This window comes from Corvus cornix, chromosome 2 (assembly GCF_000738735.6).
Source record: "Corvus cornix cornix isolate S_Up_H32 chromosome 2, ASM73873v5, whole genome shotgun sequence".
NCBI classification, from domain to species: domain Eukaryota; kingdom Metazoa; phylum Chordata; class Aves; order Passeriformes; family Corvidae; genus Corvus; species Corvus cornix.
Window position 1 is genome coordinate 110,111,804 of NC_046333.1, and position 17,784 is coordinate 110,129,587.

The 17,784-nt window shown below is 42.7% G+C and overlaps 1 protein-coding gene across 3 annotated transcripts in view; it reads right to left on the reverse strand.

Annotated features, from left to right (window-relative positions):
* Positions 1–10,996: 10,996 nt before the first annotated feature.
* GAREM1 (GRB2 associated regulator of MAPK1 subtype 1) overlaps positions 10,997–17,784 on the reverse strand; it is a 102,295-nt gene continuing 95,507 nt past the window's right edge. For all 3 annotated transcript variants that reach the window (XM_039548894.1, XM_020584082.2, XM_020584081.2), the window contains one exon: positions 10,997–16,464. In XM_039548894.1, coding sequence (XP_039404828.1) covers positions 15,552–16,464 — 913 coding nt within the window. In that variant the 3' untranslated portion in view covers positions 10,997–15,551. The remainder of the gene's footprint in view (positions 16,465–17,784) is intronic.

Genomic DNA, 17,784 nt, shown 5'->3' on the forward strand with positions numbered 1-17,784 from the left:
TCTTTGGACATCTCTCTCAAAGGTCACTGCGTAAGACACAGAGGTGCACTCCTAAGGTCTGGATCATCTCAGATGGAGCCACACATTAGCAGGATTACCCTTGATAAAGATCTTCTCCCAGCTGTAGAAAGGCTTATTTGTCATTGAACCTCCGACCTCAAAGCACAGCAACTCCATGCAAATAAAATAACTTTTATGAAAGGGGAAATGTGGATCCAAGCAGCCAGAGCCCTGACTCCTCTCCATGGATGTGCAAAAGAAAGGGCAGGAGGAGCATTGTGGTCACCTCCTTCAGATCCAGGGACTGAAGGATGCAGGTCTAGGCCTCTGAACTGGATGTTAGGGATAGTCACAAAATATTTACTTATGATGTTGGGCTTATTGCCCCAGTACACTGGAATCTTGGTACTTCCAAGCGCTGGTAGGAATGAACTTGAATGAGATGAACGTTCAAGCACTTACAAAGTAGTTTTACAGTTAATTACCCAAATACTCCTGGGAAATGGGAAATCAGTTTCCTCATTTATTGTAAAGAGTTAAATCACTACTATTTGGAGGCTTAAGTAAGGGCACAGAATAAATTCCTATCGAATCAGATTGAGAAAAGGCAACCCACCAGCACCTGTTAGCTGGTCTGATATTTTGCTGCCTCAGTGGTGTTGTTTAGTCCAGCAGTCACAACCAGGGAAACACCACTTGGTGGGAGCAAACCCAAGACCTCTGTCAGTGCTGCTCTGCCATGGCCACAATCATTGACAAGACAATTCTTCCCCCTTGGCCCCCAAAATCCCACAGCTGTTAGCAGACAGACCTCAATAGCTGGATGAAGATGGTGGCACCAGGAGTACCAGGCGTCCCTGATGATGGATCAGGGGATGCTAACCCTGATCTTGCTAAATCCAAGGAAGTATGGGGCTGTGGTGCCAAAAAATGCAGCTTTTCAGGCAGCTGAATGACATTCACAGCCAGCTTTTATGTGCTACCACTTGATCTTCATAGTAAGTATTTTTTATTCAGTGTTTCCGAAGCTCCTTCACTGTGAAAAGAGGAAGATGCCTTTGACAGTGTTCCAGGTATGCTGAGAAGTGTCAAAGCTTTTCCTGTTTTCAAGTAATGAAGATCAAAACTTAAAGTTTAAAACATTCACTTAAACCTTGGAAATACCTTGAAACATCTTTACTACATATTTTTCCTCCCTTTGTTTTATTCGTTATTCAAAAACACAGCTTCCATATAAATGTCATGAGATGTAATGTTCTGCTTCAGCTTAACAGAAGGAAATTGTGAGCATAACAAATCAACACTCTTCATTATTCTAGGTACAGGACCCTGCCGTGCTTCACCAGGATCTCAAAAAACACAGGTCCAGGCAACGGGAGGAAGACAGAGCATTAAGAGATGTGCTTGAGCCTTAAAGTTCCCAAAGTTGAAGGGTTCTGGTTATAGAATTTTAATTTGCTCCTTTTTTTAAGCATTTCCCCTCTAGAATGCTCCTGACTCCTTCCAAACTTGAAATCTTGCAACACTAATTAGCTTCTAAACTGCTTAATTACTGGTAAGGTTATACCAACGCTATTGGTGTGTATTGTGATTGCAATTTTCTTTTCAGTCTCAAAATGGAAGGAAAAGAAACACAAAATGGCATTTCTAAGGTCAAGACTGTTAAAAAAAATATGTAGAAGAACTAAATCTGTTTTCTTAAGGAAAGGTTTATATTACTACAGTATTACTGCATAGCTAACTCTCCTCTAGAAAATAGTGCAACACAGGTGGGTACTAAAGACAGCTTCAGAAATTCTACTGTTTCAATAAATGAGATAGAAATGCTCAAAATATACTTTACTTTAATTAGAGTTCTTTCTTTAGAATCCTCCCAGAATAAATATTTAATTTTTTTTTTTTTAAGTTCTCATTCCATATTTCAAGGAAGCTTGTCTATGTCCCACCTAGCTTTGCATTTCATTAAGGGACCAATTTCTGGGTTTATTAAAGCTTTAATAGACAGTCCTTTGGATTGCAAAGCGCAGCAGATCCATTAGCATGTCACTGAGTGCTATTAGACAACTGCTTTGAACTTTTGTGGTTCCATGTGTGCCACATTTGGGTACCTAGCAAGGCAGTGCTGGTGCTGAGCAAGTGCTTTGGATAAGGGGTTATTGGGCAACAGATCCCACCTGTACTGACATGGTTAAAATGCCACGGCAGGGCAGGAGGCGTGAGGGAGGCGTTTCAAGTTGCCCTCTTGAGGAGAGAAAAGACATACTCAAAAGATTTGACAAGGATTACTGTTTTAGTCTAATCTATTTTTAAAAGCAAGCTATCAAATATTGGATTGAAAGTCCATAGAGAAACAAAGAGCTTGATTTATGTAAGGAAGCTGACATCTCTGCCAGGAGCTGTTCTGGAGCAGGTTAGAGTTTGCAGCTAATGTAACTTAATTACGGATACTGAAAACAAAGCATTTAGGAACGAAGTCACAACTGAACAACTGTGACTACAAGTGACAGAAGTAGAATAGTTCCATCAAGTTCAGCAATAAACTGAAGCCCATTCGTGGAATCAGTGGGTGTCTCGCCCCAATGAGCAGCTCAGGATTAGACGGGATTGCGCATCATGCCAGCGCTAGTTAGAAACATAGAACAGATGTCACGTAAATAGGGAAGTGTGAGACAAAACAGAAATAATTGTAAAAATATGCCCAAGGATAAAATAAATTGATCCTAAGACACTAACAAACATTCTTGTATAAGGCAAAATGAGTCTTTGTACTGGGTTGGCTTTTATTTTCTTGCTAATATTGCATAACAGAACCACACTGGCATGATGAGGAGGGGGGATAATAAAATAACTTATCAATGCACTATTAACTCTGCACGCTCTTACCTAATAATAAGATATTGATGTCTCCTTTAATGCATGCCTCATTGTCGAGAACTTTCTCATTACCCTGCAGTAGCATACACAAAATGGCTTTTTTAATATACTCATGGCCATGAACATTTGGTGCTAAAGGCTTGCTTAAATGGTCAAAGATACCCTATTTAAGAAACAGCAAACACTTACATTGCACATTACCAACATTAAATGCAATCTCATTATCCATTAGCCAGTATTAGTGCAATTTATATCTTACTTTGGTTTGAGTTTTGCAGAATTTCTTGATCTTTGCCACATCATGAGTTGAGAATGTCGATGCTATTTCTTTGCTCATCAGTTTGATATTATTAGGAAGCATTATTGTTCTGGGTATTTTCCTGCAGATGCAGAGAAATGTCATGAGATTAACTATTAAATAAATACTGGACCATTGTTTACACAATACAAAAAAAAAAATCAAAGAAATTATTAGGTTTATCCATTTTATTATGGCTCAGCAAGTGAAATCCACACTGCAAGAGGATTCAATGAAGTTCCAACATCAGCCCCCACAAAGAGGGCTCATGGAAGAGCATCTCAGGACCCATCACAGGGGGTGCCCAGTTGTTACTGGGGAGGAGCCAGGGCCAGGTAATGGGAGGAAATTTGTCGAAGAGGAGATGGCATTAGGTGGAAAGGGTTGCTCTCAGCTCCAGGGGTGGCGTGGCAGCCATCTCCGACAGGTACAGAGAGCAGCTGGCAGCAACCGGCACAGGCCAGGCCGGAACCTGGCTCTGAAACAGTGGGATCCTTCCAAGTACTGGAAGCCATGCTGACAAGAATTTTTTAACTGTTTGGTAAATGCCAGTGCCTGCCATGGGACCCCAAGTTCCTCTCAAGCCAGTGCCAATGGCAGCCTCCCCTGCTGCCACGCCCATCCATGGAGAGTTTTATGACCGCTTATTCCTCCTGCACACTGGCCAAAAGAAATAGATTTTTCTGGAAATACCTTCCATGTGATATTTGTAATATTGTCAACAGACCATTTGCTCTTGAGATGTAGGGTATTTGGATATTTCCCCACTGAGGAGGAGGAGGATGGATGGCAATTCTGGCAGCTACACAATGGTATGTTGGGGAAAGGAGAATGCAACAGCTCACAAGTTGCTTGTATTTTTGTTCCAGTGCCTGCTTCAACCTGAGCTGCAGCCAACGCCTCAAGGTACATAAGGACACCAGGATCTGAAAAGACATCTGCCTGGAGATGCCCGCTCTGCACTGAGGGACAGTAGCTCCTCACTGCAGCCATGGGACTAGACCAGGCAGTGGGCACCCAGCGAGACCAGTGCTACCAGCAGAGCAGGGGGAAATGCTGCATTAATTCTTGCCGTTAATGCTTACTGAGTAAGGAAACCCAACAACCAGTGCATATTGCCTTTTATACAGTTGAGAGACAAAACACAGACCAAGTTACAACAAAGCTTAAATCCAAAATAATTACATTTTTTCACAATTCCTTCCACACAGTCCAAGCCACCAAGGAAGCAAGCTGCCAGCACCCGAGGAGAGACACGATTTGCTCCACAGCTCCCTTCAATCCCAGCGCAAAAACTTCCAAATGTTTGAAACGGGGAGCAAGTAAATCTTTTAATGCTCTCTGAAAAGCAATCAGCTCACCGAACGCATCATTCAGCAGCCTCTAATATAAAATAATTAAACCATGAAAAGCTGCTGCAGTAATCTTACTTAAAAATCCCAAATTCCTTTACATTTTGAGGATCTGATGGCACTGACTCCCAGTCAGACACATACAGGCAGGGCAGAGACCGCGGGAGCTTCTCACAGCTCAGCTGAACAACGTCTTCCACTCCTTGAGCAGAGGCAGCTTAACTTTATGAATATTTGTTGTTGCAGCACAGCTATCCAAGAGATACAGCGAAATCCAAATTCATTTCATTTCCAGCCAAATTATATTTTGATGCAGGTCACTAGAAGCTAATCTTTCATCTTGGTTTTCATACATGAAAACGAAAACGAAAAAGAATTTCAGATTAAGCAGCATTTATCATCAAATTAAATTAAATCAAATGGAAAATTGCATAAAGAAACTCAGTTAAAACAATTAAATTAAAAAGCCCTTTACCTCTGTGAATGTAATCTTTGATTTTCTCAGAAGAGAAGAGAACCTTATTATTAAGCAAACTTAAAAGGGATCCTGGATTACCCTTTCCCCACTTCCCTGTACTTGAACTGTCAGTCTGTCTTCATGAGCAGACTTTGCTTCCTATCTGTCAGGCAAGCTCACTTGCTTGTTCTCACATGCCAGAAAAAGTTGAGTTTTCAGTACTGCAGGAGCACTTAAGCTGTATAGTAAGCAGAAGATGAGTCCTTTATTCGTGATTATTTTGTTAGTTACATGCATATATAGACAGACACACAGGTGCATACACACATCTGCATTCAGTAATATAACACAGCTTCAGCAAAAACCTGAGCTCACCAGAAGCTAGCCTGCATTTAACCACTTTTTATTGATGCTCTGACAGCTCCAGTCTGAAATAGCGTGTGGTAAGTACTAAAAATGAAGAAATAGCAAAGCTTTCTAGAAGACACCTATTTAAAATGATCTCATAAGTATTTCAGCTTAACTGAAGAAATTATAATTCTTTTTTTCATCAAAAAAACCTCCAAGACTTACATTACATCAATTAAAAATACATTTATGATCCTGGCTTATGGCAAAAGGGAGAGCAATAAGTAGTTGCTGTTTTGGAGAACAGCTCTCTGGGAAGAATTTTTCTGATATATAACGCAGGCCTAAGAGGCTCAGTAATGCCTTGGGTCAAATTTTTGGTGATGAACATTACCTTAGTTTCTTGGCTGGAATCCCCTCTGGCTTCTAAAAATCCAATTTCATTTCAAGGCAAATTTTGTCTTAGAAATAAATGCAGGAAACCATGCAATAAAGTTGGTTTCACCCAGAACTTGAGAAACACTGAGATTTGGGGTCCAAAGCTTTTCTTTGTTCCTTGGTATTTGGGCACTTTTCCTTTAGATCCCCATGAATGAGTTGGTGCAAACTGCAGCCCTTGTCAATTGGGAGGGATTTTCTGACCAGTCAGGAAGAAGCATCTCCTAATTCCAAGTGCTCCACACATTATTGCATGAATGTCAAGCTCTGTGAGTACCAACAGAAAGTTGTAACACCTCAGGAAAGCATCCAAGGACAAATGTACCAGAGGCAGAGTCACATACTGTTTACAAACACAACATACTGACACTGTTTTAGTGGTGGCACTGGGGTCTTTGAATGCATCTGCTCCTATAACCTAGATTTTTGCTTAGTGCTTCTGAACAAAATCCAACATAAGCCACAGGTAAAAGTTTGCATTTTATCATGAGGCTTCAAAAGTCATTAGTGAAGACAGTGACTTTTAAACACAAAATACCACTACTGTCTCTGAAAGCCCCTGAGATGTAAATCAGTGGAGATGGGGAAAGCAGTCCCAAAAAACATACTGGTGTTTCCTCTTCCCATTCCCTTGACATGCCCTTTGCTCAGGGCTGCTGCAAGGGAGGTGATGCCAGCCTGCAACCTCAGGCTGAGGTGCTGCAGCTTGGCTTGCATTTGTTCTTCTCCTATATGCTGGTCCTTCGTGTTTGGAGATGAAAGGTGCAGTGTGACACAGAGGCCTCTCCTCTCTCCTTTTGAAACTGCCTCCTCCTCTCTGGTTTCCACAGTTCAAACGCAAGACTTTGAAAAAGGTTTCAAAGCTGCATATTGTATATGGAAATTCATGGCTTTGGGCAGGTTCATGATCAGGCCTGAAATTTCGAGCTTAAGATTAAGAACCTGCTGCCTAAATGTAAGTAGTTTTACTTGTGCTTTGCCTGTGTCTGTTTTTTAAACGGCAGCGGGGTATAAGCATTAGTTACCTGCTTTTATATGTGGATATCACCATACTTGATTCCTTCAGGATTTGCAGGCATGGTGGAAGCCAAGCTCATGTTTATTTGCAGTGGAAGCTCAGAGGTTAAAGATCTCAGAGGAGGAGAGGTGCAGACAGCAGGAGCAGGTCAGGAAGAGGATGAGGTTTGCCGGGATGTGGCAGTAGGGCTCTATGTGGGACCAGATATGGATGGCCACCCATCCCTGCAACCAGACCATCACCTGTGGCAAGAGGCACCCAGTCAGGCTCTGAAGACCAAAAGGTAGCAAAGGAAAGTGACAAAATGAAAGGATATGTTGGGTTGAGTTGGTAGGTGAAGCTGGGAAACCTGGATTTGTACTATTTGTTGCGTTTTTAATTTGGATACTTTTTATCCTTGGCCTGCCACATTCCTGCTGGAGGCTCAGTTTCCAAATCCTAGTTTTCAGCATCGTACAAGGAGCTCAGATTGAAGAGTATAAAATAAAAATGAACATTGTAGAATCCGTGAAAGGACACTTCATTTTTCAGTAAACCAGCTGTAACAGAGACGAATCAGAAGAAACAGTATGTGCCCTTAGAATTTTTTAAAATCAGGAAGGAAGGGTTATTGGAAGCCTTACTCGATAGATAAGACAAAACTTGAAATATCACTGCCTTTTATTAAAGGAAGCAGAAGAGAAAAATGTTTCAGCAATCAACAGTAGACCTACACAGATGCAGAGAGAACACTGTGCCCATTTCTATTGCAGCTTCACCGATTTGTTAGGAAAGGAGAAATTTCAGAGCCATGAAAATCAAACACCTCTCCTATTAAGACAGGCCAAGAGTTTTGGTTGCTTAGCCTGGAGAAGGCTCCAGGGTGACCTCGATGCAGCCTTTTAACATATAAAGGTGGCTCACAGGAAAGAGGGAGAGAGGCTTTTTATCAGGATGTGTAGTGAGAGGACAAGAGGCAGTGGTTTTAAAGTGAAAGAGGGTAGATTAAGCTGGGACATAAGGAAGAAATTTCTTCTGATGGGACAGTGGAACAAGTTGCCTGGAGAAGTTGTGGATCTCTTTAAGTGCTCAAGGCCAGGTTGGATGGGGCTTGGAGCAACTTTGTCTAGTGGAAGGCACGGTGTTAGATGAGATGATCTTTAAAGGTCTCTTCCAACACAAAGCATTCTACCATTCAGTGAAGTACTCATCTAGTGGGATTTTTCAGTCTTTTTTTGATAAAAACACCCATGTTTTTCAGGAGGAAACTGGAGGGCCAGTTACCAGGATGGCCAATGCTTCATTTATCAGGAGAAGAGGCTACTCTCTAGGAGTAGCATTTAGGATAGTTTCTAGCTGTCATATGTTTCTCCCATGTGCAGAGCTGCAGTTAAATAAAAAGATTAGCCAAGATATATGCAGTTTTCTTCAGGGCTCTGCCAGACATTCTGCCAGGTCTTACACTGTTGGCCTATTAGAGTCCTTCCTCCTGCTTTCTGTTTGCAGTAATCCACTGGAAACCCAGCCCTGGAGACCTCCCTCACTGACCCCCATATTCATTAAGAATAATTGTTGATACTGTACAATGGAAAAGCACCAGCACAATTAAAACAGCTCCTTCTCATGACAGAGCTTTTGTGGGATTGGCAGAGAGTCCTAATGAGGTCCCCGAACCCATCCATCACCCACTGCAGCCCCTCCAGCTGGTTCCATCCTCTGTGGCTGTGTGCCAGTCTGACACTGTGTGGCACGTACAAGTGCTACAGCAGCCACTGTCACACACGGCCAGGGGACACGTCCCTCTGCTTCACTGCCAGCTCCTTAGGCTTGGCACCTTAGAAATGTTTTCTCCTTCGTCCCTATTTTCTTCCCTTTTATTCTTCTTCTACCCCAGACTCTCTGTGAGGAATGGTTTTCATTTAATCCAAGCGTGTTTGGCAAGAGATTCCTTTTGTCCTGCCTAGGAGTCAAGGGCATTTTGAGGTCTTGTTGAGCAATAAATAAATACTTGAGTCGTATTTCTGTGCTTCCATTGTGGTGGCCTGGTCACTCATCTTGAGCTTTCCACCTTTGAAATCTGATGGAGAGAATGGTGTGAAGACACCTACTTCTCAAAGCCACTCTTCATGTCAGCTCTTCATTATGCCAAGTAAGAATGAATATAAAATGATTTATCCTGGAGGGAAAGGAGAAATGTTGGATCCAGGCAACTGAATAAAAATATAAATACTGCCAGCTTTCAACAAAAGTTGATTTTCATTGAGTGTGACAATCACAGGCCAGAGAAAAGAATTCTATACACAGAATACAATTAATAGTGAGTTTTTTGTGGAACTACCAGAGCTGCTGTTCCAACAGTCACCCATACAGGCAGAGGTAGTAGTCAGCGAGAGGCGCCAAGGGAATCCCTTAAAATAATGCTGCCACGGAAGCAAGGCTGCTAGGGAAATGGTCCAGCAGCACTGAGGGCCTGAGCAAAATCACCAAGGGCAACTGCCCAAGCAGGACTGATTTTCTGTTCGTTCTGCAATGGCAAATCCCATCATGCGCTCACAGCACAGAAAAAGGGGAGAACACGGGAGCTTAGCCCAGGTTTGCAGCTTTGAGTCACTCTGTGCACAGGAGAAAGTGGTTACACGTGACGTGTGCATCTGGTGACATAAAATGTGTTTATACCTGGGCAGCAGAGCGTAGTGTGGAATGCCCCAAGCTAGCGACGACCGGAGCTAGCGCAGTCCTCTGCAACCAAGGACTTCAGGGATTAATCACCGGCGACATGAGACAGCACGTTAGGCTCTGTCAGCAGCCCGGGCCCACAGCAGCTCAAGGACAGGAGCCCCAGGGACAGGGAGGACAGGGGACGTACACACCTAACAGATCCAGGAGAGCTCTGGTTAGACTGTATCACACCAAGAGGAGGAGCATGTCCAAGGGCATTAAGCTTGCACTTTCCAAAGAGAAGAGAGCTGTGTTTTTGGTCCCACCTCTGCCTCTATTCTTTATTCATATTTATAGGTAGCCATGGTGACTAATCAGACAGGAGATTTATGTCAGGCTTGCTGACTACTACCTATAATATATATATAAAATATACATGCCTGATTTAGGACAGCACTTTCCTGATAGGGAGATGGACATACTTTGATTTGGGCTACAGCCCTTCACTTCCCCTTCATGCAGTGAATGCTATCCTGTATCCTGCAGATCTTTTTGCTCAGGTTGGAGCCAACTGACTGGAGCATTCAAAAAATGAAATATTTTTCCTTCCCCTCTTAGGAGAGGGGAGCACAGATAAGCCCTAGACAGACCTGCTCATGGTGAACGAGAGTTTTCTTCACTTGTGAAAGCAATTCTGCTTCTCCCTGCCCCTCCCCCAATCCCCCCCCCCCCCCCCCCCCCCGCCCCCCTGTGATGCACATCCTGCCTCCAGACACGCTTCTTTCCTCTCCCGGAGGTGAGGGTTGGAGGCAAGTAAACCCCATCTGTCTCAAATCCAACGGCAACCACTGTGTCAGATCCTGCCCTGCTTTATGTCTCATAAACACGTATTAATGACTCCCTCCATAAACCCTTCCACAACTACTGTTGTGCTGTAGTAAACTTTCTCTTGGCCTGGTATCAGTGAATGAAGCTTCAGCCCAAGGGAATCTGGCACAGTAGCAACTTATCTGCATAACACGTGGATGGCTGTAGAGTTGACATTTCTCTCCACTGCCAATATCGAAGGAAGTGAGAACAGGCAACCTGCAACCTACAGCACAACATTGGTTTGTCTCTCATTTCCTCCCCATCCAATAAATGCCTCAGAGACTTTCTGCAAAGCAGGAATATTTGCCCATGGTCTTGCACTTAAAAGCATATCCAAGTTATAATTGAATACTTTCCTCCAAAACAAAGGTAATAGGGATTGGGAAAATAATGTTTTAGGTGAACGTCTGCTGTCTGGCAACAAGTTCTTTGGGGAAACACAGCTCGATACTCTTGCTGAAGGGGAACGAGTGAAATTACAAGACAGGGAAAAGTAACATGTCTTGAGAGGTTAAATGCAAAAGCCTGATTACTCCTCTCAATTATCCCAATCTTACTCTGTGAAATTCACTATTTGAGAAGTGCTTATTTCCAAATTATAGAGATGAGCAAGAGGGTAAGTCAGTGAAATTACTAAATGAAAACCAACCCTTTTATATAATACATGCAACCCGACTGATTTAGTACAACAAATTCTGTATGCATTTGAAGTATCATGAAAATAGTGTCTTTAATATACAGTTTATATACTTACAATACACGGTTTAAAGTTGTTCATATACATTACAGGGATATTTATTTGCACCTGGTTTAAATAATAATCTGCCTTCAGCCTTTTACACAAAAGCCCAAAACAGCACAGAATTCCACAAAACCCATGCTTCATTTTATAACGGAAATGCACTAAGCCAAAGTTTTGGGGCTTTTTATTTTTTTCTTTTTTTCCCAAGTGTTACTTTTTTGACATACCCAAAGTGAATCTAAAGCGCTAAGAACTAACATATTTTTAATACCATTCAGAAGATTGTCCAAGTCAAGAGAATCACTCTGCAGATTTTCACACTGAAAATTTGGTTATTACACACAAAAATTGTGAAGTTGGAACAACTCCTGGATTATTAGGAATTTAAGACATAACAAAATGAAGAGTCATTTATTGCTAGGTCTCAACAAGGGGCCTGCATTTCCACACTGCCCTGCCATCCCTATAAATAAAAAGGACGATCCCTCTTGCTTATTAGGATTTAATCTGTACCTTCTGGCTTGCATACAGGAACGCTGCAATTTCAGAGCATCAGTAAGAGGAGCCAGGACAGCTGGGCTAAGCTGTAGTCCTCTCACAGGGCTGGTGTTTGGCTTTTAAGTACCATGGTGTAACCTCCTGCTGGGCCCGCAGGCAGGCAACCCACTGGGAAGCACACAAGAAGCTGGTGCCAGCACAATTTGTTTTGTGGGAGGACAATCAAGAAGTTGATTTAACATGAAAACATAAGGGAAAACAATTATTTATAGACAGGTTTGAAACACGGTGCCTTTTCAGGCAGCTTCGCTGTTTATGCTGTTTCTCTTGAAGCTGTTGTGGAACGAAGTTCATTTAAGTGGCGAGTAAACCTGTTGTATTAGAAAATACACAGTAATACACAGTAACTTCAAACCCTTGCTTCTAGCTGAAAAGAATACTTTAAAATGCATTTCCCTTCTAATTTTGGATGGACCAAATGTTTTCTGTCTAAGTTTCTAGCCGTAGGCAGTTTTTACAATATGGCAAGAATAAGAACGCAAGTATGCACTTTGAGTTGCTGTCAACACAGCTTTGGTTAGCCAGGCAGGCAGCAAGACAAAGAATCTCAATCCTAGGCACAATGAGCATTTGAAAGAAACTAGCATTTCCCCTCAAGTTTCCTCTCCATGCCTCCCCTGCCCAATTCAATGTCCACCTCCAGAAAAGCCTCCATGCCAGAATCCGGCTTTCACTGCTGAAGGCAGCATCAGTCCTTGTGCCAACATGCAACTGTTGCATAGAAAGGATGTGTTTCCTGGTGCAGGACAGAGAGACAGCTCCATACAGGATGACATGCCATATTTTTTGCTACCAAAACCCCCAGACAAACAAAAACCCCAAAGGTAACACAGAGCTCGGACACCAATAACCAGGTAAGCACCAGAGGCCTTACATTTATTTAATCTGAGGGAAGAAATCCAAGGTTAGGACTGGCCTGTTTTAGCAGACTGCCTCAAAAATTTAAGTGATTTTTGGCCCACTCTGGCACAATGCTCAATGGTTACAGCTCTCAGGCCCCAAAGACAACGAACACAACTCCCATCTACATGGCTGGACTCCACTACTGCCCAAAACCAGATTGGTTTTCCCCACTGCTGACCTCCACGCTGTGCCTGGCTACCTATTGAAAGATACCCCTTTCCATAACCTAGGATCCAAAGGCTGAGCCACAACACTCCACCTGCTCAGTTTGCTCATCACTCTACTGATTTCAGCAGAGCAGATAACTTCAGTCCAGCTTGGGCACCACAGCAGGTAGATCAACACTGGAGTCATAAAATTCAAGGAACACAAATTTTAGGAACACCTAAATCCCAAAAAATGGCTTGGAAAATGAAGGCAACGAGTGGCTAAGGGCAAAGGAAAAAGTTAAATGCTAATACATTATGCACAAAAAAAGTAAGCAGTGCCAAGCTAGAACGAGACAACTGGAAGGCCACCAATAGCAAGTTTGCAGGTAGAGGTTTTAGCTGTACTTTGGTGCACAGGCTCAGCTTCTGCAAACAATGCACATTGCTGGGCCTTTCTGTGGGCCAGTTGTATTTTGGTTTATGCATGTGAGATGTTGATGCAGCACGGTCATGAATGCAAATTCCACCAGTCTCTTTGCAAGAATAACCACTTCAAGCAGGTAAGCAGAGGTAACAGAAGAGGTGTGAATCCACAGTCAAAGAAAACTACTTTGTCAGGGATGTTAATATACTGGGGGGTGTTAGCAATATTTAATGTTAATATTACCAAGACTGCAATATTTTCTTTTTTTTTTTTTTTTTAGATATTTTAGGGGTTTTTACCTAGAATTAACAAGCTGAGCAAAACAATGACAAGTACCTGACATTAAATATTTGGCCCTTTCAAATTTGAACACTCATTTGACACAGTGAGGTTTAAAAGGCAATTGGTTTCAACTTGCATCTGTCTACCAACAAGCACACACGTCTGAACAGTATCTGAATTTGATCTCATCCTATTTGCAGCTAAAATATTTTAGGATGCTAATTAAAAAGCATTTGGAGAAAGCTATTCATGTGTTGCTTAAAGCCAATACATTATGAAAAAGAGGATTATGAAGTCGTGGGGGTTTTTCTATTGGGGTATTTGTTGCCTTTACAGTACCCACAAGAACTGGGATTTGCCTTCTGGTTGGGAACTGGTGGTTTGCATTCTGCAAGACAAATAATGCACCTTGGCTTCGTCATGGCGACATGACATGAAATTTGCCCCAACAACAAAAAGCTCTATTTGCTAATAAATTATTTTTAATGAGTCAATATGGCTGAGAAAACAGGCAAACCTAGCAGTTTTGTCCCTGCTCTGTATTTTCTCTTGATGCTCCCAACTATGTGCCCTACAATGGAGATATTTTTTTATACATCAGAAAGGTAAACAAGGCAGGTGATGGTGTTCCCCTAGCCAGGGCTCTGCTCAGCAGCAAGTGAAGGTGAAATTGCTCTAGCATTCCTAGCTCTGACCACCTGAGGATCCTGGGCACGCACACTTGCTGAGGAGGAAGGGATAACATAGAGTGTTTCCTGAGGACCTCCACAAATCCTTGAATCCAGTATATAAAGGCAGGGGGATCCAGGGGTTTTTTAGACACATTTCAGAGAGCTCTGTCAACTACAAGAAAACCACAAAGGACTATCAAAAGTTAATCCTATTCCTAGCCTTTTAAGCAGTTAAATTTGAGAGGTCTCCACGGGCAGACTAATACCCACGTACCATCTCTGTGCTCCCTTTTAACTGCTACTTACATGTGACATCTAGTGCAGATTTTGCAGCTGGGCAACTGAATTAGCACGTCCTTTGATGCTCAGCCCCTCCCACTTTGACACCCACATCCTTCTAGCCCACTGCAAACAAGACAGGTGAACTGAAAAGATCACAAACATTTCCTGTGGCATGGTCCAAAACCTCACTCAGCCCATTCTCAGCAGCATGCCGTGCTCTGTTTCCGATCCCTCCCACCTTGCCGATGCTTTATTTCAAAGGCATGACACAGGAGCACGATCACCTTCCCACACAGATCCGACCGCAGGAATAGGAGAGCAGACCGAGCGTGTTTTCAGACGATCAGAACAGCAGCAGAGGAAACACAAGGAGCTGTTACCTTCCACCACAGCACAGCTCCTGCAAGGGCTGTGCTAGCAGGCTGCTGCAGCAGGCAGGATCTGCTGAGAAAGGAGTCTGTGCACTGAACTGCTTTTCCCATGAGAAAGCTGCACGACCAGAAGTCATGCTATTTACTCCAGTCATCCGACTACAAAAGCAACTTTTGAAATCTACAGGTCATAAACTTTTAATTGGCCAGGGCAGAGTGGCTCAGTAGAAAATCCCCCTTCTCCCTCCCCTCTGGGCAACGAGCTAAGCATGACTCTTGGTTTAAAAACATTTAACTCTTTTTGCTCAAAGTAACATGGAAAATGCATCCATGTTACAGATAGTCAGGAAGATACTGTGAATAAAAATAATGCTGCAAGAATAGTGTGCTAGTGGCACTTCACAGCAATTCTTAACATTTTCAGATGTAGTGTCAAAACCAATGCTTTTGAATATCTGCAAGTCACAGCACGTTGCCAAATATTATGTGAACAGAAATAATCCCATAAGAAATACCTTTTTTTGCAGTTAACACAAAACTGTAAACTGGATTGGTGTGTGTCTTTCAGCATCAAATTGTTCAGTAATAAATACGACTAAGTCTTAACAGACTATGGAGTCAAAGTTCCCTTAGTGTCCGGTTTTTAGCAGCTGTTGAATATTCAGGGATGCACAAAGGCACACCTCTGCAGGTTCTCTACCTTTATTATTGACATAGAAAAAAAGTCCATTCACCACTGAAAAATGTTTATCTGCATAGTAAGAATTTTTCTACTACTATTTACAAGAAGGATTTTTAGTGCAAAAAACAGGAAGCGATGTATTAGCTCAAATGTATCGAGCACACCTCATACAGTTTCACTAAAAGCTAGCCAGCATCACATCTTGGGCCGCCAGCCATTAATGAACTGTAATATTTTCTTAACCTGCAATTTGCTTAGCTTGAAGTCTTCTGATAGGATTTCTTCTGTAAGCTGAACCAGTAAATTGCCATCAATCTTCTCCGTGACAAAAAACGATATGACATCTTCTGACAGACCAATAAACCTCAGCGATTTAGACACTTCCTCTATCGAGAGTCCAGAAAGGTCTGTGGGTGGCTGCCAGGGAGAGCCATCCCCACAAGACCTCGGTGCTAACTGGAGGTGGAGGGGAGACGAGAAGGGGTAAGACACAGAGAATGTATCCTGCATGCCCTTTTTAGCAAGATACTGGTCTTCCAAGATGTCTGGAGAGCCAGTTTTTGATTCCTCCTCGGCACCATCTATTTTCAGTGGCAAGGGACACATGTCTGTAACCATCTTATCTTCACTTGACTTGGGTGCCCGAGGAGGTAAGGCAGGACACGAATGGCTCTGCTTTGTGTTGCTGACTCCCAGAGTTTTCTCATCAGTGCAGTCTAGAGAGTAACTTGCTGACTTTGGACAGCTGGAGATGGTGTTTGTGAACTCTGCTGGAGTCAGCGGGGAGCACCCCGTTGGGAGCTCACACCCATCGAAGTCAAAAGTCAAAGGTGCTGGACAGTTTCTCTTTGGCGTACCTGGAGTCTTCTGTCTGGGGTAACTGTAGCTCCTGCTTGGATCAAGCAGGAAATCACTCCTGTTCAGGCCTTCAGCAGTTCCTGAAAAATGGTTTGGCCAAGATAACCTCGAAGGCAGAGCTTCAGCTGAGGGGCTTCCCAAAGGCATTGTGGTCTCAGGCTCTTTGGATTCAGATTTCATCATGTTACATGGGTAGCAGGAAACGGGTGGGCTCTCAGTTGGGTTGGTGTTGTCGCTCTCTGTGACATTACTTAAGGAACAAAGCAGAAAAGATGTTGTTAGTAAGAAAAAAATTGGCATTTCAATAAACTCATAAATCATCTGACAGAGTCAGAGGGTGACCGTCACAAGGAAAGAATCTTCTTTCCTCCAGCAGAACTTTTCACATTTGAATTAACATGTTTGAATTAATGCACTGACAGTTCCTTCACCCCTTCTATAAGCCTGACAAGATGCTGATATACCCAAAAGCCTCATGTCTTGTTTTTTCAAGCTCATAAAAACAGTAGATGTCTCAATTCAGTTCTGTGTCATCACACAAATACTCAGTTTTTCACTGTTGAATTCCTGAGGGATACCACCATGGATGAGAAACAGCCTCACATATACTAGAAAGATGTTCTAGTCCAGTACTTTTCTATATATATAGCACAGATGTGTCATGGTATGCAAAAGCTCATATGAGGGGCAGGTCACCCTGCACTAGGCCATGTGCACCAGGGCAGAGTACAGAGACACAGAGTGAGTTAATGCTCACTGCCAAAGGATTAGTTTTAGCAGGAAGGGTAAGCAGACCTAGCTGGACGTGCTGAAGTATCAGGCTTTAAGCTTACCCACAGTAACTTGTTGATGTGTCTGGATCTTTAAAATGCTTTGATGTCAAACACTTGCTGTTCAAAGGCACCTAAAGAAAGTTACCCTGATCCACTTCCAGGTGGTGAACTAAGCTCAGCCTGTCCCAGGGAACTGATGGTTTATATCCAGGCGTTCCCAAGAGACGGAGATGACAACAAAAGCACGCAAGCTGTTATCAAAAGCAAATGTTTGCTGATTCTATGCCACTTTCTAAAAGAAAATGTGAAAGATTGTGCTGATCTTTGGAATTTTGGCCAACTAAACCAGAACACTGGAAAAACACTTAGCAGACTTATAAATCCTTACTCAACAGAACAGACAGAAACCACCAGTTGAAAAAAATTGTTTTAATTAGTCACCTATCTCTCCTGAGAACTAACTACTCAAAAAAGAAACTCAACAGTCACCCCATGACAGCTCAGTGGAAACTGCTTGAGAATGGAGCAGTTATCAAAAACCAGCATAGTTTTCAGTGGATTGACACAAAATTACTTCCCCGCGTACTTACAGTGGATCAGAGAGGAAGCCAGCCTGGACTTGCCCAGATCAAATACACAGTGCAGATGCATAAAACCAGCTCTAATCTGCATCACTGGAAAATATCCATCCCAACAGATGCAGTTTCCCTCTTTCTAACCATCCCTCAGTCTCCATTCCGTGCCTTCCGAACTTTTCGTCTCTTTACGTCACTAATACAAGTCTGACAGGTAAAGCA